The sequence below is a fragment of the Amphiura filiformis genome, chromosome 6, assembly GCF_039555335.1.
Source record: "Amphiura filiformis chromosome 6, Afil_fr2py, whole genome shotgun sequence".
Classification (NCBI taxonomy): Eukaryota; Metazoa; Echinodermata; class Ophiuroidea; order Amphilepidida; family Amphiuridae; genus Amphiura; species Amphiura filiformis.
In genome coordinates, this window is record NC_092633.1 from 42,319,941 (window position 1) to 42,340,144 (window position 20,204).

A 20,204-nucleotide genomic window follows, 5' to 3' on the forward strand; every position below is an offset into this window, starting at 1 on the left:
ATTTCAGTCGATTTTTTAGTAGATTCTAGTAGATTCGAAAATCAGAATTGTTCAGTTTTAATGTGAGCCAGTATGATTATGCCAAGATATGTTGCATTCAATAACATAGGCATACATATATGCAAATTAGGATTGTTTGGAAAAGTTTCTCCTACCTTAATCATTCACTAACCAAAAATATACGGTGTGCAAAAAGTTTGTTCCGCCCTTATGCCTGGTTTGCCCCAAGCATATCATCACTATAGTTAGAGGGCCATCAGCTTTTGCCCTCAGGATTACTTGCTATGAATGTTCTTAAGGCAAACATGGTGTAAAAATTCTCCAGGCATTTTGCATTTCTTGTAGTGTGGACAAACGTCTGAATTGAGGAATTTAAAGGACCACAAACCTCAGAGAATTTAAAGATGGCGTTCAAGAAAACCCGACAGTGGCTTGTCCAAGGAAAGAGAAATTGATAGAGAATGGAGGAAGAAAGGTCTTAATCTTATAGGGAAAGTGTGGTCTATTCTAAAAGAAAGGTTTTTGTGAAACTTCTTATTGCAAAATCATAACACAAATTGCAGAAAGAGTCCAGAATGTATGGCCAAGCCCAGACAAGAATAAGGAACTTCTTGTGCCATTAGTGAACAGTATCTTTGGAAAGCGTGATTTGAAGGTGATCATGTGATTGACCACCAAGGATGCCATGACTTCAAATAAATTGGTTAAACATCTCTACTAATGTACCAAAATAACAAATAACAAAATATATCCTAAAATGTATTATGTAAGTTTAATTTTGAATACATTATAAATGCTTGGGGGTAGGGGCGGAACGAACTTATTGCACACGGTATACTTTAACATTATGCTATTCACCTTGTGCTGTTAATACATATTTGGCTGCTGCATCAAAAAGAAATTCGTACAAAGGCAGTTTGCATCATTCCGCAACGGTTGGAATTGCCCATATACTTTACTTTCACTGTAAATTATATAAACATTTACTGTTGAATACTTCAATTGTAATAAACATCAGTATCATTTCGAGTTCAACTGAATTCGTTCCTCATGATTAATAACATATTTTTATTTATCAAAAATCGACTATGGCATAGGCTAATCTTATTGGAACATTAACCAATGTATTTAATATTTATTTCTCTTCTATGAAGGATCGTAGCAAAATCCTACCAGAAATCATCCAGTTAGCAGATAAGGTGTTGTCTCTTATAGATCAATCAGCAGTTGCCAGTCACATTGCAACAAAGCATGATACTAGACCAGATGCACTCGCTATCAAAGCGTAAGTAACAGTTTCATTGGTGTCTCTAAATTACCACTGATCTTTTGTACCAGGTAGTTTCTTGGTTTATTATTTTTATTCACCCTGTTAATCTTTAAGGGCACAGTCTGGGGTCCACAGATGGGGTGTTATGGTTGATAATGTTTTGCACTGGATGTGAAATTATAGTGCCCACAGCTCATTTGATTACATGCATTTGTATCGGGCATGGAATAAGTATTTGGTGCTTTGTAAAAACGTTTTTGTTGAATTTTATTTCCTCTATTTCAGTGATATGGACAAGCAGAAGATCTATCTAATCAACACTATGTGTGTTAAAGGCTCAGCACTGGCAGACCGTATCCTGAGTCTGAGAGCAGAAGCTGACAAGGAATTATCCTCCTCATCGGATGAAGAGAACAGTCTCATACAACAACTAGATGAGGTGTTCTATGATATACAGAAATGGGTGGATATAGAAGATAAAAAGGTATGAATATGTGTACATGAAGAATTAGCTGCTATTACAATAAGCTATAGCAGCTCCCTTATTATGTTTTGTGTGTTGTCAGTGCATTCCACCTTACCTACACTGTAAAACAGAGTATTAATATTTGATATGAATCAGAATGTTATTCTTTCTTTTTTTCACAGCTTTTTGGTTAATATTAAGTCAAACTTACAGTTACAGAAGTATATTTTGTGTACATATGCGTTTGTAACCGCATTCAAACTGGAGGTGCATATGTTTTGCCACATACCAACTGTGGAGTCTGCTAACAACTGTGGAGCTCCACGGGGTCTTGCCACCATAGAGGGGGGTATACCACCAATCATTTTCTGATTTGAGTGACCTCCACAGTATAGCGGTTGCTGTCAGATTTGTGTGAAAAAATCTCCCCAGTTTGAATGTGGGTGTATGAATCTCCCCAGTTGGAATATAGTTCACAGCTCCACACATGGCAGCATTTACAAGAGGGTGTGCTTTTTTATTTGTGTGGGATTTTTGTGTGTGTATGTGTTTGTTTGTTTTTTGGGTTTTGTTTTTTTGGTATATGTGTTTCAGTTTGTTTATTCCTTTGTTCCTTTTATTTTCAAAGTACTGTAACATTTGTGAAGGTTGTCATTCATTCAGGTTTAATAAATATTAAATTGGAACATAAAACTGATCAACTGAACTCACATTGATTTGAGAGGCCGGCAGATCATGAGACGGCCTGAAGATGCACCTAGGATAAGGTGCGATACTGTAGTCTCTCAAATAAAAGTGAGTCAAATTGTTCAGTTTGATATTCCAATTTACAGATTTAAAATTTTTCCAAAAATAAATGCCGGACTCTCAGGTTTTATGTGAAGTGAAACTTCTAAATATAGATTTAATGAATGGATCTAAAAACAACATGAGTCATACCGTGAGAAAACATGCATTTCAATTCACAAGCATTTCATTGTTATAGGTAGATTAAGGCACAAAAGACTTGTCATACTATTATGTTAATATATCCAGGTACATCATACTTGCACGTATTCATTCATTCCCTACCATGATACACTTCAGTAGGTCCAAGTATAAAGTGAATTGCTGCAGGTCAACATTTCTGGAACTTCCTGCAGTTTTCATAAAAGGCTTGTGAAATATGATTAGTTGCACAAAACATAAGACATATTTTGTACCAAAAGTTGCATATGTATTTTTCATGGCAGTATCTCAGAGGTTGAAAACTTGCAAGTGCGTCATTTGATTTCATGGAAAATCTACAATATATGACATGATCCGATAAACTTAACTATAGCAAAAATAAGTTCAGTGGAAATTTTGTCATTTCTGGAAATCTAGTTTTAAAGAATTTCAATCCTAAAGAATGCATCAAAATGTACAGAAAAAATGTAAAAAATGCTTTGAAATGCTAATGAAATCCCCTCTTATCTAAATGAAATCATACTTTTTGTGTGGAGTTTTATTTTCAAAAAATCAAATGACTTGAAACTTTTCATTTCACAGAACATATAATTGGGGACAGTCCCATGAACAACGCCTAATTAGTGCCAGCAAGTTAAATAAAGAGAAAAAATCATGAAATTGACAAGAAAATTAACATTATTTATTACAGGTTCTTCCATTCACTATCAAACATGCTCAAGTTCATGGTCACAATGGCAGACGACTCAAATCCATGCTCAAGCTGTATGATGAAACAAGGTCAACCAAGGATCAAGATCGCAAGTGTATAGAGGTACGTATTACTACCCTCCCTCCACACGTAAACATGCTGTCTCTACCAATGTGTTACAAAACAAGAACTGTGTTCTTACCCGGGAGGGTTTTATATGTTTTGGTCACATAGTAAAAATGCTGTATCTACATGTAAATAACATAGCAGATGCTACACTTTGATTTGGGAGGCAAATAGTACCTGGGTGCTTAACGGAACAACTATATGGTTAGTATGAAAATAGAAAATTGAGAGAGAGAAGAAAACAGTTTTGATGATGGAAATTAAAATATACAGCACATACATGTGGGCCTATCGTTTATGTAAGCATACACAGAATTAGCTTATTGTCAAGACTTCATTGAGGGATTCTACAACTTTATTCTGTAGGCTGTATAAACCCTCTCTTAATACTAGGCTTACGCTATGTAGGCATACATAACATCAAAGTTCTACCTAATTATATGTGATGCGATCAAGCAAAATCAGTCGGAACTCGGAAATATTGATTTTGAGATATAGTTAAACAAAGGTTTTCTGCAAAATGTAGCTTGGCAAATGCTTTATACATCAAAGTAGACAAAATAAAATTGAATATGCCTGACTTGAGACTGATTTTGTTTGACCACAGTCACATATGTAAGAGTAAAATCATCCTCTCCATGATTCAGCCCCCTCCCTATTAATGAGACAATATCAAGGACCACACCACATATGTAACAGTAAAATCATCCTCTCCATGATTCAGCCCCCTCCCTATTAATGAGACAATATCAAGGACCACACCACATATGTAACAGTAAAATCATCCTCTCCATGATTCAGCCCCCTCCCTATTAATGAGACAATATCAAGGACCACACCACATATGTAACAGTAAAATCATCCTCTCCATGATTCAGCCCCCTCCCTATTAATGAGACAATATCAAGGACCACACCACATATGTAACAGTAAAATCATCCTCTCCATGATTCAGCCCCCTCCCTATTAATGAGACAATATCAAGACTAATCTAGTGATCATTTTACTCTTTGTATTTTTTTCTGCAGGTTTACAAGACACTGGGGTGGGATCACATGGCACGGCATGCAGAGAATTGGCTTCCAGTCAAGTTCCCACCCAATTATATCCCATTTTAAGGTCATCACAAAACCAATGTCAAATCAATAGCACACAGGTCTACAGGTATTGCCAAAGAACATACTGATATTAACCTCCTGTACGAAGATGTTGGAATGTTGCGCTACTTTTGCTTCAACTGCCAGTAATATTATACCAAAATTTTGTGACCTGACGGAAATCTGCCTATCAGGACTTCACTTTAGTGGTTTCAGGCTTAAAAGTCTCATATAGCAGAGCATTGCCCTGGTATTTTTAATGCATGCAAATACAAAGTTTTGCATCGTGGTATAATTTTATGTGATTTAAGCTGAGACTAAATACTAAGTATTTTAATCTCAGAATTTAGGCAACTGCCTTTGTGTTCATGTTGTTTGTCTTAATTATTTATTTTCAATTCATGTACTGATCTGATATAGGTTAATAAATGCGTATCACTTGTTGGGAGTGAAGTTGTACAAAATAATGCATGCGTACTGAGATATTGATGTGTCTCAATGCACGAGCCCCAAAGGGCGGAGTGCATTAGCGCATCAACATCTCAGTACAAGTCCATTATTTTGTACAATTTCTCGAGCATTAAGTGATATGCATTTATTAACCTATTTCATATATGACTAAAAATCTTTCGCTATTTTATAACAAAATTGGGACTAACAATATTGGGAAATGCAAGCAAATATATATGCATTCACCCACAAGAAAAATGAATGCGTCAAAATGCACTGCGAAGTGCACACCTGTGCGATTATACAATATTTATGCACAGCTAGTAATTTACTAACATTTGCTCTGATTGGTTCTCACTATCTAGAAGTGTATAAATTGATGTTAAAATGGCATTGCAGGGCTTGAGCTTTAATGTAATCATTTAGGGAGAAGCGCTAATGAAGGTGATTATGATATCAAAACTTCACATGCATTTAAAAAAAGAAATGTGCACACTAAAATAGGTAAAATAACACCTCAAATAGCGATATTGATCAAAAAGCGACAAAGGCAGCAATGTGACATATCAAATTTTGCTCCTGAACTGTTGTTTTGGATGTCACTAAGTACTGATTCGTTTTGCTTGACCAATTTGACCAACTTGGGCCAGCGAGCAAGTTGATAAAATGGGTAATGCGAGACCTGTTTCATGTGTGCATGCAGTCATTTACATCTCGGCTGTTATGAAGCAGAAAACATACTCTATGTATTTCTATTGATTTCTTTGCACATCTTGATGATGAACAGAATGTAATATTGACATATTTTGAAGAGGTTGTTAGTTCAGGATGATTGATTGTAAAATATGTATGCTTGGTAGGTGAAGTTTGACATTATGGGAGGCGTAATGCTCATAATTCTGTTGACATAGGCATGTGCACTAAAAGCATGATATCAGTTATTATTTTTGGGATATATTTAACCATTGTGCAAAATATAACAGGCTTTTTATAAACTGTGTAATATAACAGGTAGGGGGACAAATATTAACCCCATATGTTTTGTACATTTCATTTTTGTTCTCTTTTTTTTGGTAAAAATGTTGCAGGCCTTAATTTGGTTATATCTATATTAAACTGAAATTGTTTTTGTTTCTTTTTTAAAAGAAGAAAAATGTGTCTTAGTAGGGTATTTTCCCATGTGTTTTTAGACTGGTGTTTAGGGATAAATTTAAGTAAAACCTTTTTTTAATTAAATACTTACGATTATATAAGTGTGAACTGTTCCGTGTTGACCATTGTGCATCATGTTTATCAAGTGAAACTATAAAACATAACTGTCAACATAATCCTAACCATAAAATTGTCATGTTTTATCAAAATAGCAGTTATATTGTGAAACAGAAATAAAATAAATTATATGCATGTCTTGATTGTGTCAATCAAAGGAGCATGCAACATGATTGATCAGCTATTATAATTGTAGGTGGAGCTATTGTACTTAGATCAATCATAGTCACAGAGCGTGATGCCAACGCTGCGCCTTAAGCACACAATTGGGCTACTTGGCGATCACTTGCCACTACTCAAAAAAGCATGCAAGTACTTTTTCGCCCAATTGGGTTGATTTGTGTTCTAAATTCAGGTAAATCCGCCCAAATATCCGGCATTGGGCGCTTTTTTGGTAGCTTAAAAATGTTTTGGCAACACTGGTCTTTGATTGATAATTGCTTATTTCTGTTTGAGACTTATTCATAATGTATGAACTTGCATAAGTTTGTAAACAAGTATTATAATATAACCTTTGTCAAGTCAAATGTGGCAATTTGATGCCATAGTAATCATTTGTGTTGAATCAATGAGATCTGGAGTTGATTGGTATTATATAAGGCCTACAATGTATTAAAAGTGTTCAACCCATCGTAATGTGACCTTGGGTGGGGTTCAACTTCACAAACATTGTCGCCACATTGTAACTAGAATGCATGATCAGTTTTGAGTTAAATTCAGAAAACCACCTTTACAATTAATGCATTGTATGTAATTTGAAATTTTAACAAGAATTATATTAAGTTAAGTTATGTTCTCTTAACTTGACCAGGAGTTAAAAAGGATGTATTAAATTTCGAGTAAAATCCATGCCAGATCTGGTCCAATCCATGCCAAATCTGATACAGCAGTTCAATTTCAGCTAGCTATTAGCGCTATAGCATAAATGATATAACAAAAACAATAAAAACTTGACCTATGACCTTCTTCCACTAACGACTTGTGTTGATTTAAGGAAGGGGATGGTTTAGGTACTTAATGCATCTTTAAAGTCTTTGAAATTGTATTCCAGTTCTATGTCTTATGTGATGTTGAATAGCATGAAGGCTTTATTAGAAATATAATTGAAAAGCAAAGTTACACATTTTGTCCTTTGATGTTAAATGATTGGAAAAATTTATGTAAAAGGAAAACACACATTTTGTTATAATTTTCAAACATATTTTACCCTTTTAAAATTCTGTTGAATGCTTCTTTTTGTAAATTAAGCTTTATACTAAACTGAAACTCTTGTTATTTCAGTGTTCATATTATATACAGAAAGTTAATGGTTTTTAGCCTTCGAATTGCAAGTCAAAACTTGTTAATGTTAGCTACATTTGTACGCCAAAATTCAGAATTGAGCTTTGAAATTTTTCAACTTTTGTCAGTGTTGCGTCGTCTGTCGTTCTTCATCGTCCAATCTTGTACCATCCCATGGTAGTGTTGTGTGTCCATCTTTTCTCAACGATTTTATATTGTAGCATGATTGACGACAATTCGCTATAGCAGAAAATAAAGTAATTATCCAATACTTTAACAAAGTACAAGACCAACACAAAAGGTAATGTGTATTATCTTTATTAGAATACCTGAAATCCATAGCAAAGGATAATGTAATTAATTGACAAAAAAGCCAACATTATTTCACACAATTTCTAAACATTTTAACTGACTTTCAGCACAAATTCAACTAACCTTGAATTTTCGACGTGTGACACACATCTTCACCAGAAGATCATGTGCATTATTTCACACATTTATGCATCATATATGGTGCAACAGTTTGCTATCAGTTGAAATCCATATACCCTCATGGAAGACATGACCTTGATCTCCCACAGAGGGGATATAGATTTCAAATGGAGTTACCCTTCAGGTTACCCCATTTGAAATTCACACTCCCTGTGTGAAAGATTAAGGTCATGTCTTCCATAGGGTGTATGGATTTCATCTGGAATAGCCCAATGACCGAGGTAAACTCACACCTTTTATTGTTCCACAAGGATTTTCCTGAAAAGACATAATTTGTGAACCAGTTTTTGAGGTGTGTCTGGAAATGTTCCTTAAGACACTTAAGTTTGTTTGGCTTATAATTGGGGAAAATTATTCAGTTTTAGATACTGCATGTCAGTTCCAACTTTCACTCACATTACACATAAGCGTGCACCACCCTGACGCATGACGCAACTAGCGTAAGTGCTGCGCCCAACTGCACGCCATATCTACATCAATACACAATGTTATTTATTAGTCAAGATTTTTTTACATCAATTATAAGCCAAACAACTTTAATTGATGAGTAAAATATAATGTTGAATTCCTTTTTATCTTACCTAGAGAAAACATATCAGACCACCAATCCCTTTTAATATATTGCAATATTTCATCTAGAATTTCTGTAAAAAGTCATTAAAAATACATAAAACATACAAAGGATAAGGACAAATAGAGGATTGGGGGAGTTTCAATAAAAGAGAAATGGAAGCTTTAGGTGGGTAGCATTGATCATGACATCATTGTCTGGCATTTAGTGTGATATTACTGTTGAGTTTACTTTCAAGACTGAATGGTGGGAAGGATTGTTCCTTGGTTTCCTTGATGAGGTCTTGTGGTCAATCATACAGTAACATGCTGAAATTGAAAAAACATGGTGAAACTAAGTGTTAATCCTGGTGTTAAACATCCATTTCCAAACGTATTTCACTGACACCTAGAACTTCTAGAAACAAAACAAAATAATAATAACAAGTTGACCTAATTTCTCTTAGACACTGGCTGATGTCATTGGTGTGTGTTCATAATTGCCCTTTTCGGTAAATCCCATAAGCCTTTGCGAGTACATCTGAGATGTCGTCATTTGGTCACACCAATCTGCGCCGATGCGCACATCGTTCGTTTATCGAACATCGTTACTGCGCATTGCAAGTCGGCGTGACGTCAAGTTACGACATCTCAGGTGTTCTTGCAAAGGCTTATGGGATTTACCATAAAGGTCAGTTGCATTATCTTGAGTGATGTTATTCGTCTATAAAGAAACTCATGATGTCATGCATATATTTTTTGGAGTAGACATGTTAAACAATATACTATATGCTGTAATGTCATCAATGCCTTACCTACTACTAGCTATAGTCCACTCAACTTACATTAGTCATGTGACCCAATCCATCCAATCCTATCACATAGTCATTAAGTCACATGATGCACTTATCCAATCAAAACCTTTGTTGTTACTCTTATATCCAATCAGGTGACACAGTATTCTGTCATGTGATGTGTCATGGTCCAATCAGGAATTAGATAATGTTATCTACCTCTACCTTTGTTTTGTATGCTGTTGGGTAAAGGCTGTCATGTATATAGAGTCAAAATATTACCGTGGATGTAAATGCAAATATTTATAATATACAAAGCTGTACATTAACCAAAATGGCTCCAAAAAGTGTGGCAGTTTTATTGTAATTTATATGCAGTGTTACTGTAAACTATATAATGCCAAATATTGCACTGTTTTTAAAGATAAGGACTGCTCAAAAGTGTCAATATGGCTCCATGAGCTTGTTGTATTTCCCTTTTAACCGCATTCTTTACTGCATAAAGTTTAATAACTAATGTAGTGATTTGCCAATCACAGTGTCACACACATGAATACATGCAGCACTATATAACACAACGCACCCAAGTTCACGATGGAGATTTTGATTTTGTATTAGCAGCTAAAGAGTTGATGATTACTGACCTGGTATCAATGGAAGAAATAGTTTGTAACTCGTATACAGATACACAATCTGGGGAAAGGGTATCTTGGCTAATATAATGGGGACATGAAGTTATTGTGCAGTCTTCTGACCTGTGCAATATAGAAAAAAAATTGTGACAATTGTATCTTGGTGAATGCACATGTTTTCAATCTGGGTTTCTCGGTTGACTATTTATCAATTATAGCGGATAAGTATACAACAATGATCCGGTACTCCTGTTCCGCTCCAACAATCCGTGCATCAGCTATCACATCGCTCCGACAGAGTCCAGACAAGCGGTTTTGACAGATACAAAATCTAGCTATGTAAGCTTATTTTACTTCCATTTTTTAGTCACTGAATAAATAAAAAGGCAGGTCTGAACTCTTAACCATTTGTTTTTAACACTGTTTATCTCATCAGTTGCAATGTCATAATATTAAAATATTTGTTTGAAATTATCGATCATTTGTTAATTTCTGTTCCTTTGAAGAAATCTAACCAAGAATGGACTAATTAATTACAGTGATAGAAATGATCGGCTTTCCTTTATGTAAAAGGAAAATACACATTTTGTTATAATTTTCAAACATATTTACCTTTTTAAAATATTTAAACCTAACAGAAGACGATCGGTGGAAGGTGCAGATTTGCTCACGCTGCTGATCACTCTCTGCTACGCACACAATTGTTGGCTTTTCATGCTTGTGTGCTGCTAGAGTGATATTATTACTAACATATTATTTGTTGAAGAGTTGGTGGCTTTTTCAAGGCGATGCAATGATTGTTTAGTTTATACTGGGAGACAAAAGTACTGGATCCTTGCTGTTTATTTGTCCCAGATTGTAACATTGCAGTAGCAAATAAACTTGGAGGGAAATGGATTAAATAAACATTAAGTCATATTTTTGTGCCTGTTACTTGTTCGCATGTAATAATAATGTATGTATTTGTATCAATGTGACATATGAAAATAATCGTCCGGCCAAGAATACTTTCAGTTGACATAAGAGTCAACATTTGTAGAATAAGCATTATTAGTGCCACATAAATGAAGAAATATATCAAATAGTTGTCTTTTAATTATATTGATAAACATTGTCAGAAATGTTGTTTGTAACACCAAAACACATATGGCAAAAAATGCGGGGAACAAAACTGTTCATGAAGGTGGTTGAGTAAATACAAAATTAAAACAGTTCTCATTTTTGTTGAACAAAATAGTGCTTATTCTCTATTAGCAAAACTATGTTGTGTGTACTATATATATAAATATATATATTCATATGCAGAAAAAGTTACGATTGCTAAAGCTGTTTAGCTTGTTATTACAAGAATTTCATAATGATCATGTCTGTATGGGTGTGTGTCTGTCTTTTTTGTGAAAAGTTGATATCAACTTATACTAATTAATATGCTGGATTGTGAATAAAATATGATTTATGTAGGGTAAACAACCATGTTGCATTGTGCTGTAATATCTTGTTATTGGTAACGGCTCAGAATTCTCTCAAGTTTTACATAATAGTTGCCTTTATACAGGGTAGTATGGGATGTCTGTATCCTTCTGCACACAACTCCAATCTTTCTCCCATCACGATACCAAGAGGTTTTTCACCCCTGTAGTGATAGGGTAGCGTATTGGTGCGCAGAGGGTATTGAAGGGTGCCACCCAGATGGCTTCTGGCACATTCTCCGATAAAGTGTTCAAAATGCCAAATCTGTGTCGCCCATAGTTTTAAGTCGTATTCAGACTTGTTTTGTCAGAAAGAAAGAACTTTTATTAATATAACTTATACTTAGGAGTTGCTTTCTAAAATGTATGAGGCTAGAGGTTGTAACATGCCTAGAAAGTATAAAACAATACAGCTGATTACGCATTGTGTCCATTGTTTTACTCCATGTCGCCAGCCAAGGTGCGCTCCGTATAATGTGTCCCTGCTCACTAAACATGCGCGCATATAATGGATTATAGGTACTTTTCATTAGCTGGTATCATGCCCTAATAAACATCACAACCTACCTACCTACCAGTCAGCTTCATGCATTTCTGCACATGCTGCCTGGCTCAAGAGATGCTTCCAAGTCCTACGGTCCAGAGCTGCAACCTCAGCCTCCTTTACAGTCCACCCTAGGTCCAGCCTTGAGATGTCTCTGTGGATGACGTCTCTCCATGATGTCTTTGGACGACCAGGTTTATGCGTTCCCGTGGGTTGGCTTCCAAAGATAGAGGCTCTTGGGGATGCGGTCTTCATCCATTCGTTGCAGATGACCAAACCACTGTAGGCGGCGTTTTCTGATAACTGATGTGAGTTGGGGCTGTTTGGTCTTGGATCGAATACGGCTATTTGATATATACTGTGACCATATCACTCGAAGGATTTTGCGTTGGCAGCGCATGTCAAAGGCATCAAGTCTAGCCTCGTCCTTTTCTGTGAGTGTCCAGCACTCAGCGGCATAAAGTAGTGTGGAGAGTACACAAGCATTGTAGAACTTCAGCTTGGTCTCCAGGTTGATGTTACGATCCTTCCACACCTTGTCCAGCTCTCTGAAGGCTCCTGTGGCTTTACCAATTCTGTTGTTCAGTTCTTTGACATTAGACCCGTCAGCACTGCAGTAGGCACCAAGGTACTTGAAATGGTCAACTACTTTGATGAGACCTTCATTGCCTAGGTGTACAGCTGGTTTTGTAACATTGGATCGGCTGATGGACATGATCTCCGTCTTCTTATAGCTCATCTGGAGTCCTAGTTTACCGGCAGTAACACGGATGGCTTCGGTCGTCTCTGCCATCTTGACATCAGTCTCTTCAAGGAGAGCTATATCATCAGCATAATCCAGATCAGCTAACTTTTCTTCTGGATATCTTGAACTCCTCCTTGGCAATAGGATTAATCCTCTGTTGTTTTCATCAACAGCCCTCTTCATGATGAAGTCAATGGCTAAGCCAAAGAGTAATGGAGACCAGATGTCACCCTGTCTGACTCCGGTGATGATCTTGAACCAGCTAGAAAGGGTCCCTTCAGCTTTCAATGCACAGGTTGTGTCCCGATATGAACTCCTTATGATGTTAATTATCTTGGGAGGTATTCCATAGATGCAGAGAATTTCCCACAGGGAGGGCCTGTGCACTGAGTCAAAAGCAGTCTTGAAGTCAATGAAATTAATGAGGCAGGGTAGCTGTTGGTCCAAACACTTCTCAATGATCTGGTTTAGGCTGAAAATTTGGTCTTGACAAGAACGACCCTTTCTGAAGCCTGCTTGGTTGTCTCTCATTTTCAGGTCCACATCATCCTTTACTCTCTGGAGTAGAATGGTTGAAAACACTTTTCCGGCGATGTCAATAAGGGTGATGCCTCGATTTTTACTACAGTAGGAGAGGTCTCCCTTCTTTGGCAAGGGTAGTATTATGCCTTTTCCCCACTCTGCTGGTGTAACCTCGTTCTTCCATACATGCTGGCAGATACGGAGCAACCATTCTCTAATGACGTCTCCGCCATCTTTTAGGATTTCTGGAGTGATGTTGTCTACTCCTGGAGCTTTGTTTCGCTTTTAAAAGACCAAGGGCTTTATCAACCTCCTCCCTAACTGGTGGATCCATATTGATGTTTAGTTCTTCTGCTTGGGTGAAGACAGTGAAATCTATGGTTTCCTCAGGTTCATCAGCATTGAGAAGACCGTTGAAGTACTCAGACCATCTCTCAAGTCGTGCAGCTTCATCCTTGATGATGTTGCCATTGACATCTCTTATCTGAGATGCTCTCCTGGAGGTTTTTCCAATTAAGATGTTCTTCATTTGGTATACTTCTCTCATGTTGTTACTTCTGGCAGCAGACTCAAGATCATCAGCAATCTTACTGTACCATGATTTCTTATCATTCCTTAGACTTGCTCTTGTCTGCCTATTGAGCTCACGATAGTCACTGCCAAGTGTTGGTTTGGCTCTCTTTCTCCTTGATATCAAATCCCTAGATTCAGAGGAAATCCATTCTTCTTGCTTCCCTTTTCTGTATCCGAGATGTTCTCTTGCTGCTGAGTTCACAGTATCAGTGAAATTGGCCCACTCTTCGTTAATATCGGAGGTATCGTCCAATTCAGCAAGGATGTTGAATTTGCCGCCAATTGTAGCATTGAAGCTTGCAAGTATGTCTCTGTTTGACAGGTTTGAGGAGTTGAACTTCAACTGCTTCTTCTGTTGTTTCAGGACTGCCAGAGATAAGCGGACGGTTGTGATAGCAAGGTTGTGATCGCCTCCAACATCAGCCCCTCTGTATACTTTAACATCTTTCAAAGAGTTTCTCCATTTTCTGTTAACCAAGGTGTGGTCAATCTGGTTCACTGTTTTACCATCTGGAGAGTTCCATGTCTGCTTGTGGATGTTCTTGTGCGGAAAAAGTGAGGAGCCAACAATAAGGTCATGTGCGGGCAGAAAGTCAGAGGTCTGATGCCATTGTCGTTTAGGGCCCCTACATCATGGCAGCCAAGAGCAGGTTTCCATGTATTCACATCATCTCCCAGTTGAGCATTCATGTCCCCAACTACAAGTTGTATGTCATGTTTAGGGATGTTTGATACCACATCATCCAGTTGGTTGTAGAAGGCATCCTTATTTGCTGTATCACCAGGACGGGTTTCACTGTTGGTAGGAGCATAACATACTACTATGGTGAGTTTCACATGCTTGCAGTTGAATCTTGCTATGAGCAGTCTATCAGAAATGCATTCATATGACAGCAGAGATTTTGCAGCTGTGTGGGATAACAAAAGGCCTACGGTTTTCTCCCTTCTGCTGGTGTCTGGACCGGAGTGCATGATCTCCCAATTCTTGTGTCTGCTCCTTCCTTGGCCAGGCCAGTGCAGTTCTGTCAGGTGTGAGCAACTAAGTCCAACTTATATCTATCCCATTCATCAATCAGTACATCGATCTATCCTGGGGCATTGAGGCCCTGAACGTTCCAGTTTCCTATCTTGAGTGTGGTTTTTGTGATGTTCATTGAAGTTGTTTCTTTTGGATTGTACCTAGTCTTCCTCCCTCGCATCAAGTTAATGGCTTTCCTGGAAGGGCTTTCTCCACTACCCTTCATATGGACTGGTTTAGTCTGAGGTGGCTTTTCGGTACGAGTTTTGGTAGTTTCTCTTTTGTCAGGTTTCGTAGTGACTAGGTCAGTTACACTGGATAGGACACTAGGCTGTCGCAATAACCTATGCCTGGATGATGTATTTGAAGAATACACCTTGGTTAGGGGAATCCAGATAGGCTGCTCCCCCTTTGGACACTGTGGTAGTTAGAAACGGGCTGTTATCAATGTGTCCTTACTCACATAATCACGAAAACAAGGGGGAACCCTTGTTGGTTTAAATTAGGTTTTCCTTCCCATACCCAGAGCCCCGTCTGTTTCCTCCGGCCGCAAAGCCCGAGTTATCCGCCTGGTACCAGCTAGGAGGTGGGGTTGAGTTGCAAGCAGACAGGCGATTATGGACAGGTGGGCTGATGGAATTGCCACCTGTACATACAGCTGGGAGAGTTAAAGCGAAATTAGAATGAAGAAGAGCATAAAGGGGAAGGCATGCAAGGAGAAATGCAGGGGTGAAATAAAACAGAGGTGAAAAATAAAGAGGAAAGCAAGCTGGAAGTGCGCTTCTACAAGCCATATACCAGGCTAAAAACATCACAACACAGATTATTAAATTTTTCCAACAGGTTTCTGTCGCCAATATAATTTGTTCACAGATACATTACCATATTTCTAATGGATAACAATCTGTGAAAATAATTGGCTAGATGAATGTTCTCATATGTGATGGATCAAGTAGGCTCCATAGTTATATTATATCTATGGAACATAACACAGTGGTTTCAAAGTTTTAAAAATCTGGTCTATTAATGGCAAAAATTCCTGACGTTACGTTCATGTCGTCACAGATACGTTACCTAAATTCTACTCCCCTCGGAAAAAACGCTGTGATAAATGAAGCCAAATACCATACCAGACTTTAGTACATTGGGTGATGACTGATCAAGTATGGGTATAGACTATGCCATAGTCGATTTTTGATAAATAAAAGCATGTTATTAATGTTAATCATGATGAACGCATTCAGTTGAACTCGAAATTATTCTGATATTTATTACATCAAAATACTAGTATAAAATGGTTATGAAAAAAGTTTATATATTAAATTATATTTGTGACAGTAAAAGTCAAGTATACGTAGGCTTATATTATTGAATGCAACATATCATAATGGCATAATTATAATGGCACTTCAATACTGAACATCGACTATGGACTTTCACTTTTAAGCAGAACTTTACCCCGGGACTTCGTTCTCTAAAACACACTGTCAATCATACTTGTTTATCAATCAAATCTAACCACAAGACTAAGCATGGTGGTACAATACGCGCTAGTTGCGTACGTTCATCCACCTACTTTCGCGCCAGCACAAAAGCGCCGCATTCCATAGATAGATGTGTACCCAGTGGCGTAGATGCAGGGGGGGGCAATTTCCCCCTGGCAAAAATTGCCTATCTGGGCCCCGCCCCCTAGCGCTATTTAGGCCCCCGCCCCCCTAGTGCAAAAAGGAGCGAGAGAGGAAAAAAGGTAGAAGAGAGGGAGAGGAAGGGAAAAATGGTACTATGTATCAAAACATGTTGCTTTTAGGGCGCTAGCTAATGCTTATAATCTTCTTTTTTTGCTCTTCAAACCACCGAAAAAAAATTGGGTCAACCTTTTTTTTTTTTTGAGGAAGGGGCGGCAAAATGTTTGTTTGGTGGATTTGGGCCCCCGCCCCATACAGGCTTGCCCCCCTTGGAAAAAATCCCAGCTACGCCACTGTGTGTACCATGTATAGTGTATGGTAATGGTACGTGTCGGGAGGATTTAAACAATAACGAGATCTGGGCGACCAATCACAAGCCAGATTCATTTAAAGATGCATTACATCATTTTCCAATTTTAGTAGGCCAGAATCCGACAATCTCATCCATAGAAGCTCATAGACAGCCGTGTTAATCATGTAAATCGTAATCCAAAGTCAGTAGTCCACTTGGGAAGCTAACAAACAGAGGGAGTAGGGTGACTGAAAAGATCAGATGTGAAAATCTATCAATTGTGCACAAACAATTGAATCAGATTTTTAAGCTTTTAAAAATGTAATAGCCAGAGTATGCACAATTGGTAAGTGGACTACGGATGGGTATTAAGTCGGTAAGTTTTTACACTTGCACAATTAAGACAAAGGCGGGAAAGGGCTTCACAGATATACGTTACCACAGATACGTTACCCCCAATACGTACAAGTAATATTGCTCAAAAATGAATTATTGTTGAAAAATCACCCCCATGCATTGTTTTGTGTTCTTAAACTATTAAAGTTTACGATTCTGAATGAATTTTATGAATTCTTCGTGGTTGGAATTTTGTCATTCCTGAGACCAAACTTGAACATTTATCGGAGAATGGGCCTTCTACTGGGCTCGCCCAGAGAAGATATCTCACACTTCCCACAATGCATTTCTTCCAATTCAATTTTCTGTACTGATTTACTATCTAGTGCCTCTGGTCTAGTGCAACATGGGTCGATATTGAGAAAAAGTACCTCAATTAACAGAGCACATCCAGATCTTGCAAAATATGTTTATTTCTTGACTATCCACCCATATTTAGCCAGTCTATTCTCTACATGAAAATAAAGGGAACCTGTACAAGGAGTGTGATTTAATGTGATGAGGTGATGCATCATGTTGCAAAGGATTCTGGGAAGGGTAAGATATCATCTCTGGGTTAAATCAGCCATTGAGATCAACCAGAATTGCCCCGTTCTGATAAAACTGGGCAAAAATGGTGTCCACTAGGAAAGTTTCATATTTGCCCTCGATACTCCACTTCAGTGATGCTATTTATTTATGATGCAATATGTGGGCTATTTCAGAATAAATCCATAATCCCCTATGGAAGATGTGACTTTAATCTCCCTCCCATACAGGGAGTGTTGACTTCAAATTTAAGTTGTCCATTCAGGTAACCCCGATGTGAAATTGACACTCCAAATGTGGAAGATTAAGGTCATGTCTTCCATAGGGGGTGTATGGATTTCAACTGGAAAAGCCAACTCTGAACTAAAAAATGCAGGGGGGGGGGGGCAATTTAATTTCATAGTGTACACATGCACAACAAGAAATTTTCAAAGCGTCCCAAACAGGATTTACCCTTTTGAGCAAAGCAATACCCCTAAGCAGAAATTCAGTGTGGTTTTGTAACAAATGTTACCAACCCTCTCCCACAACTACAGGCAGGCCCGTAACCAGCATTTATTTTGGGGGGCTGATTTTGAAACAGTGGACCTTTTTTTTTCTTCAAAATTTGGACCTTTTTTGACCAAAAAGGCATAAAAAAAACCCCAATTTTTTCGCTTGCTACGTTCGCAAATGGGACGTTTTGAGTCAAAAAAGGGGACTTTTGGGATTGGTCACGGACCTGACTACAGGATTGTATCTGTAAGATACCCCTAAGCAGGATTTTAATTGAAAGGTACCACCTGCAGATTTTTGATAAAATACACCCCTTGGTTCTTACATTTTCTAATAATGTGTTTTGGTGATGGTCCTTAGGGAACAACCCAACAGTTCGATGACGCCCTATAAACGAAAGTCCTTTCGTTAGAAGGCTAACCCCCTCCCCCCTCCCCTCTAACGTAAGTAATAAATATCGAAATTTCCAACCCGTATTCATATGGATACAGGGGCCGTCGCTATGGTGCACGGGGTTGTGGAGGGGGTTTGACAATGCTAGGATATTGATCACGTTTATGGAAGAAACGAATTGCATTCTATTTTAAAATATTTTTCTTCAATATCTTTTTTGGCATGGAAAAAATAGGACTTGTTAGATTTTCAAATAAAAAAGAATGTAGTATCAAACACAAAACGTTTTCGACATCATTCGCCAAAGGTTAGAAAAGGTTGCCAGAAAACGGTTAAATGTCGGGTTATGTAAAGGGTAATAAAACGTTTTCATATTAAACATTTAAAAACATTTTTTGATAAATATTCTAACATAATGTTCTTCAAAAATATTTTACAATGACATTTTGAAACCATTTTAGAAATAGTTTTGTAGTGTGTTTTCATACATAACGTTTTAAAACGTTTTCATGACCTTTATATAACCAGGGGATGAGACTGCTTAAAACGTTTTTACCAAAACCAAAACATAACATGTTTAAATCGTTTTAAAAACGTTTTGCGTTTGCTTGGACAGCTGCTTTAAAAATGAACTTATATGACGTTGCACGTTGCGAGTACTGCACTCCATATTGATTTGAAATCACCATTTGAAAAGATACCACTGTAAAATGTCAATATCGTACTTCGGAAGATACTAAAATTTGAAAACGATAATTAAATCTTTAAAAAAAGATCAACTTTGACCGATGTTTTAACTACTTTTTACAAACGTAATCGGACTTTCTGACCCCCTCCCCACTAACGAAAGGACTTTCGTTTATAGGGCTTCATCGAACTTTTGGGTTGTTCCTTATGCAAATCAGAAAATGCAAAGTTTACAAACTACACTTTTAACCTAATAAATACGACATTTTACACTGGTGTAATTGTCTTCAGATGAAATTTAGGATGCTAGTTAAGCAAATTGCTAAATGATACTTGGTATGGATGTTCTGGAGACTTTCTGGTCAGGCAAACCACTAAATGATACTTAATTAGAATGTTCTGGTCAGGCAAGTCACTAAATGGTACTTCTGATCAGGCAAATCACTAAATGGTACTTTATAACTATATATGTTCTGGTGAGTGCTCAGGCAAATCAGTAAATAGTACTTTATTAATATGTTCTGGTCAGGCAAATCACTAAATAGTACTTCTGGTTAGGCCAATCACTAAATGGTACTTAATAACTTTGTTCTGGTCGGACAAATCACTAAATAGTACTTCTGGGCAGGCAAATCATTAAATGGTACTTCTGGTCAGGCAAATCACTAAGTTCTGGTCAGGCCAATCACTAAATGGTACTTCTGGTCAGGCAAATCACTAAATGGTACTTTTTAACTATGTTCTGGTCAGGCAAACCATTAAATAATACTTCTGGTCGGACAAATCACTAAA

General features: G+C 37.4%; 2 protein-coding genes across 4 annotated transcripts in view; one reads left to right on the forward strand and one right to left on the reverse strand.

Annotated features, from left to right (window-relative positions):
• LOC140155434 (tripeptidyl-peptidase 2-like) overlaps positions 1-11,535 on the forward strand; it is a 100,295-nt gene extending 88,760 nt beyond the window's left edge. For all 3 annotated transcript variants that reach the window (XM_072178283.1, XM_072178284.1, XM_072178285.1), the window contains 4 exons: positions 1,155-1,285; positions 1,556-1,754; positions 3,376-3,498; positions 4,530-11,535. In XM_072178283.1, the coding sequence (XP_072034384.1) occupies positions 1,155-1,285; positions 1,556-1,754; positions 3,376-3,498; positions 4,530-4,619 (543 nt within the window). In that variant the 3' untranslated portion in view covers positions 4,620-11,535. The remainder of the gene's footprint in view (positions 1-1,154; positions 1,286-1,555; positions 1,755-3,375; positions 3,499-4,529) is intronic.
• Positions 11,536-13,559: 2,024 nt separating this feature from the next.
• On the reverse strand, positions 13,560-14,890 carry LOC140154540 (uncharacterized). Its single transcript, XM_072177109.1, has 2 exons — positions 14,549-14,890; positions 13,560-14,459 (listed from the first exon to the last, which is right to left on the reverse strand). The coding sequence occupies exons 1-2, from the start codon at positions 14,888-14,890 to the stop codon at positions 13,560-13,562; spliced, it is 1,242 nt and encodes a 413-aa protein (XP_072033210.1).
• Positions 14,891-20,204: the final 5,314 nt, after the last annotated feature.

Coding starts and splice junctions, on each gene's coding strand:
- LOC140154540 (XM_072177109.1), bottom strand. CDS start 14,890: ATGCACTCCGGTCCAGACACCAGCAGAAGGGAGAAAACCGTAGGCCTT. Junction 14,460..14,548: donor CTGCTCTTGGCTGCCATGAT/GTAGGGGCCCTA, acceptor TTTCCGCACAAG/AACATCCACAAGCAGACATG.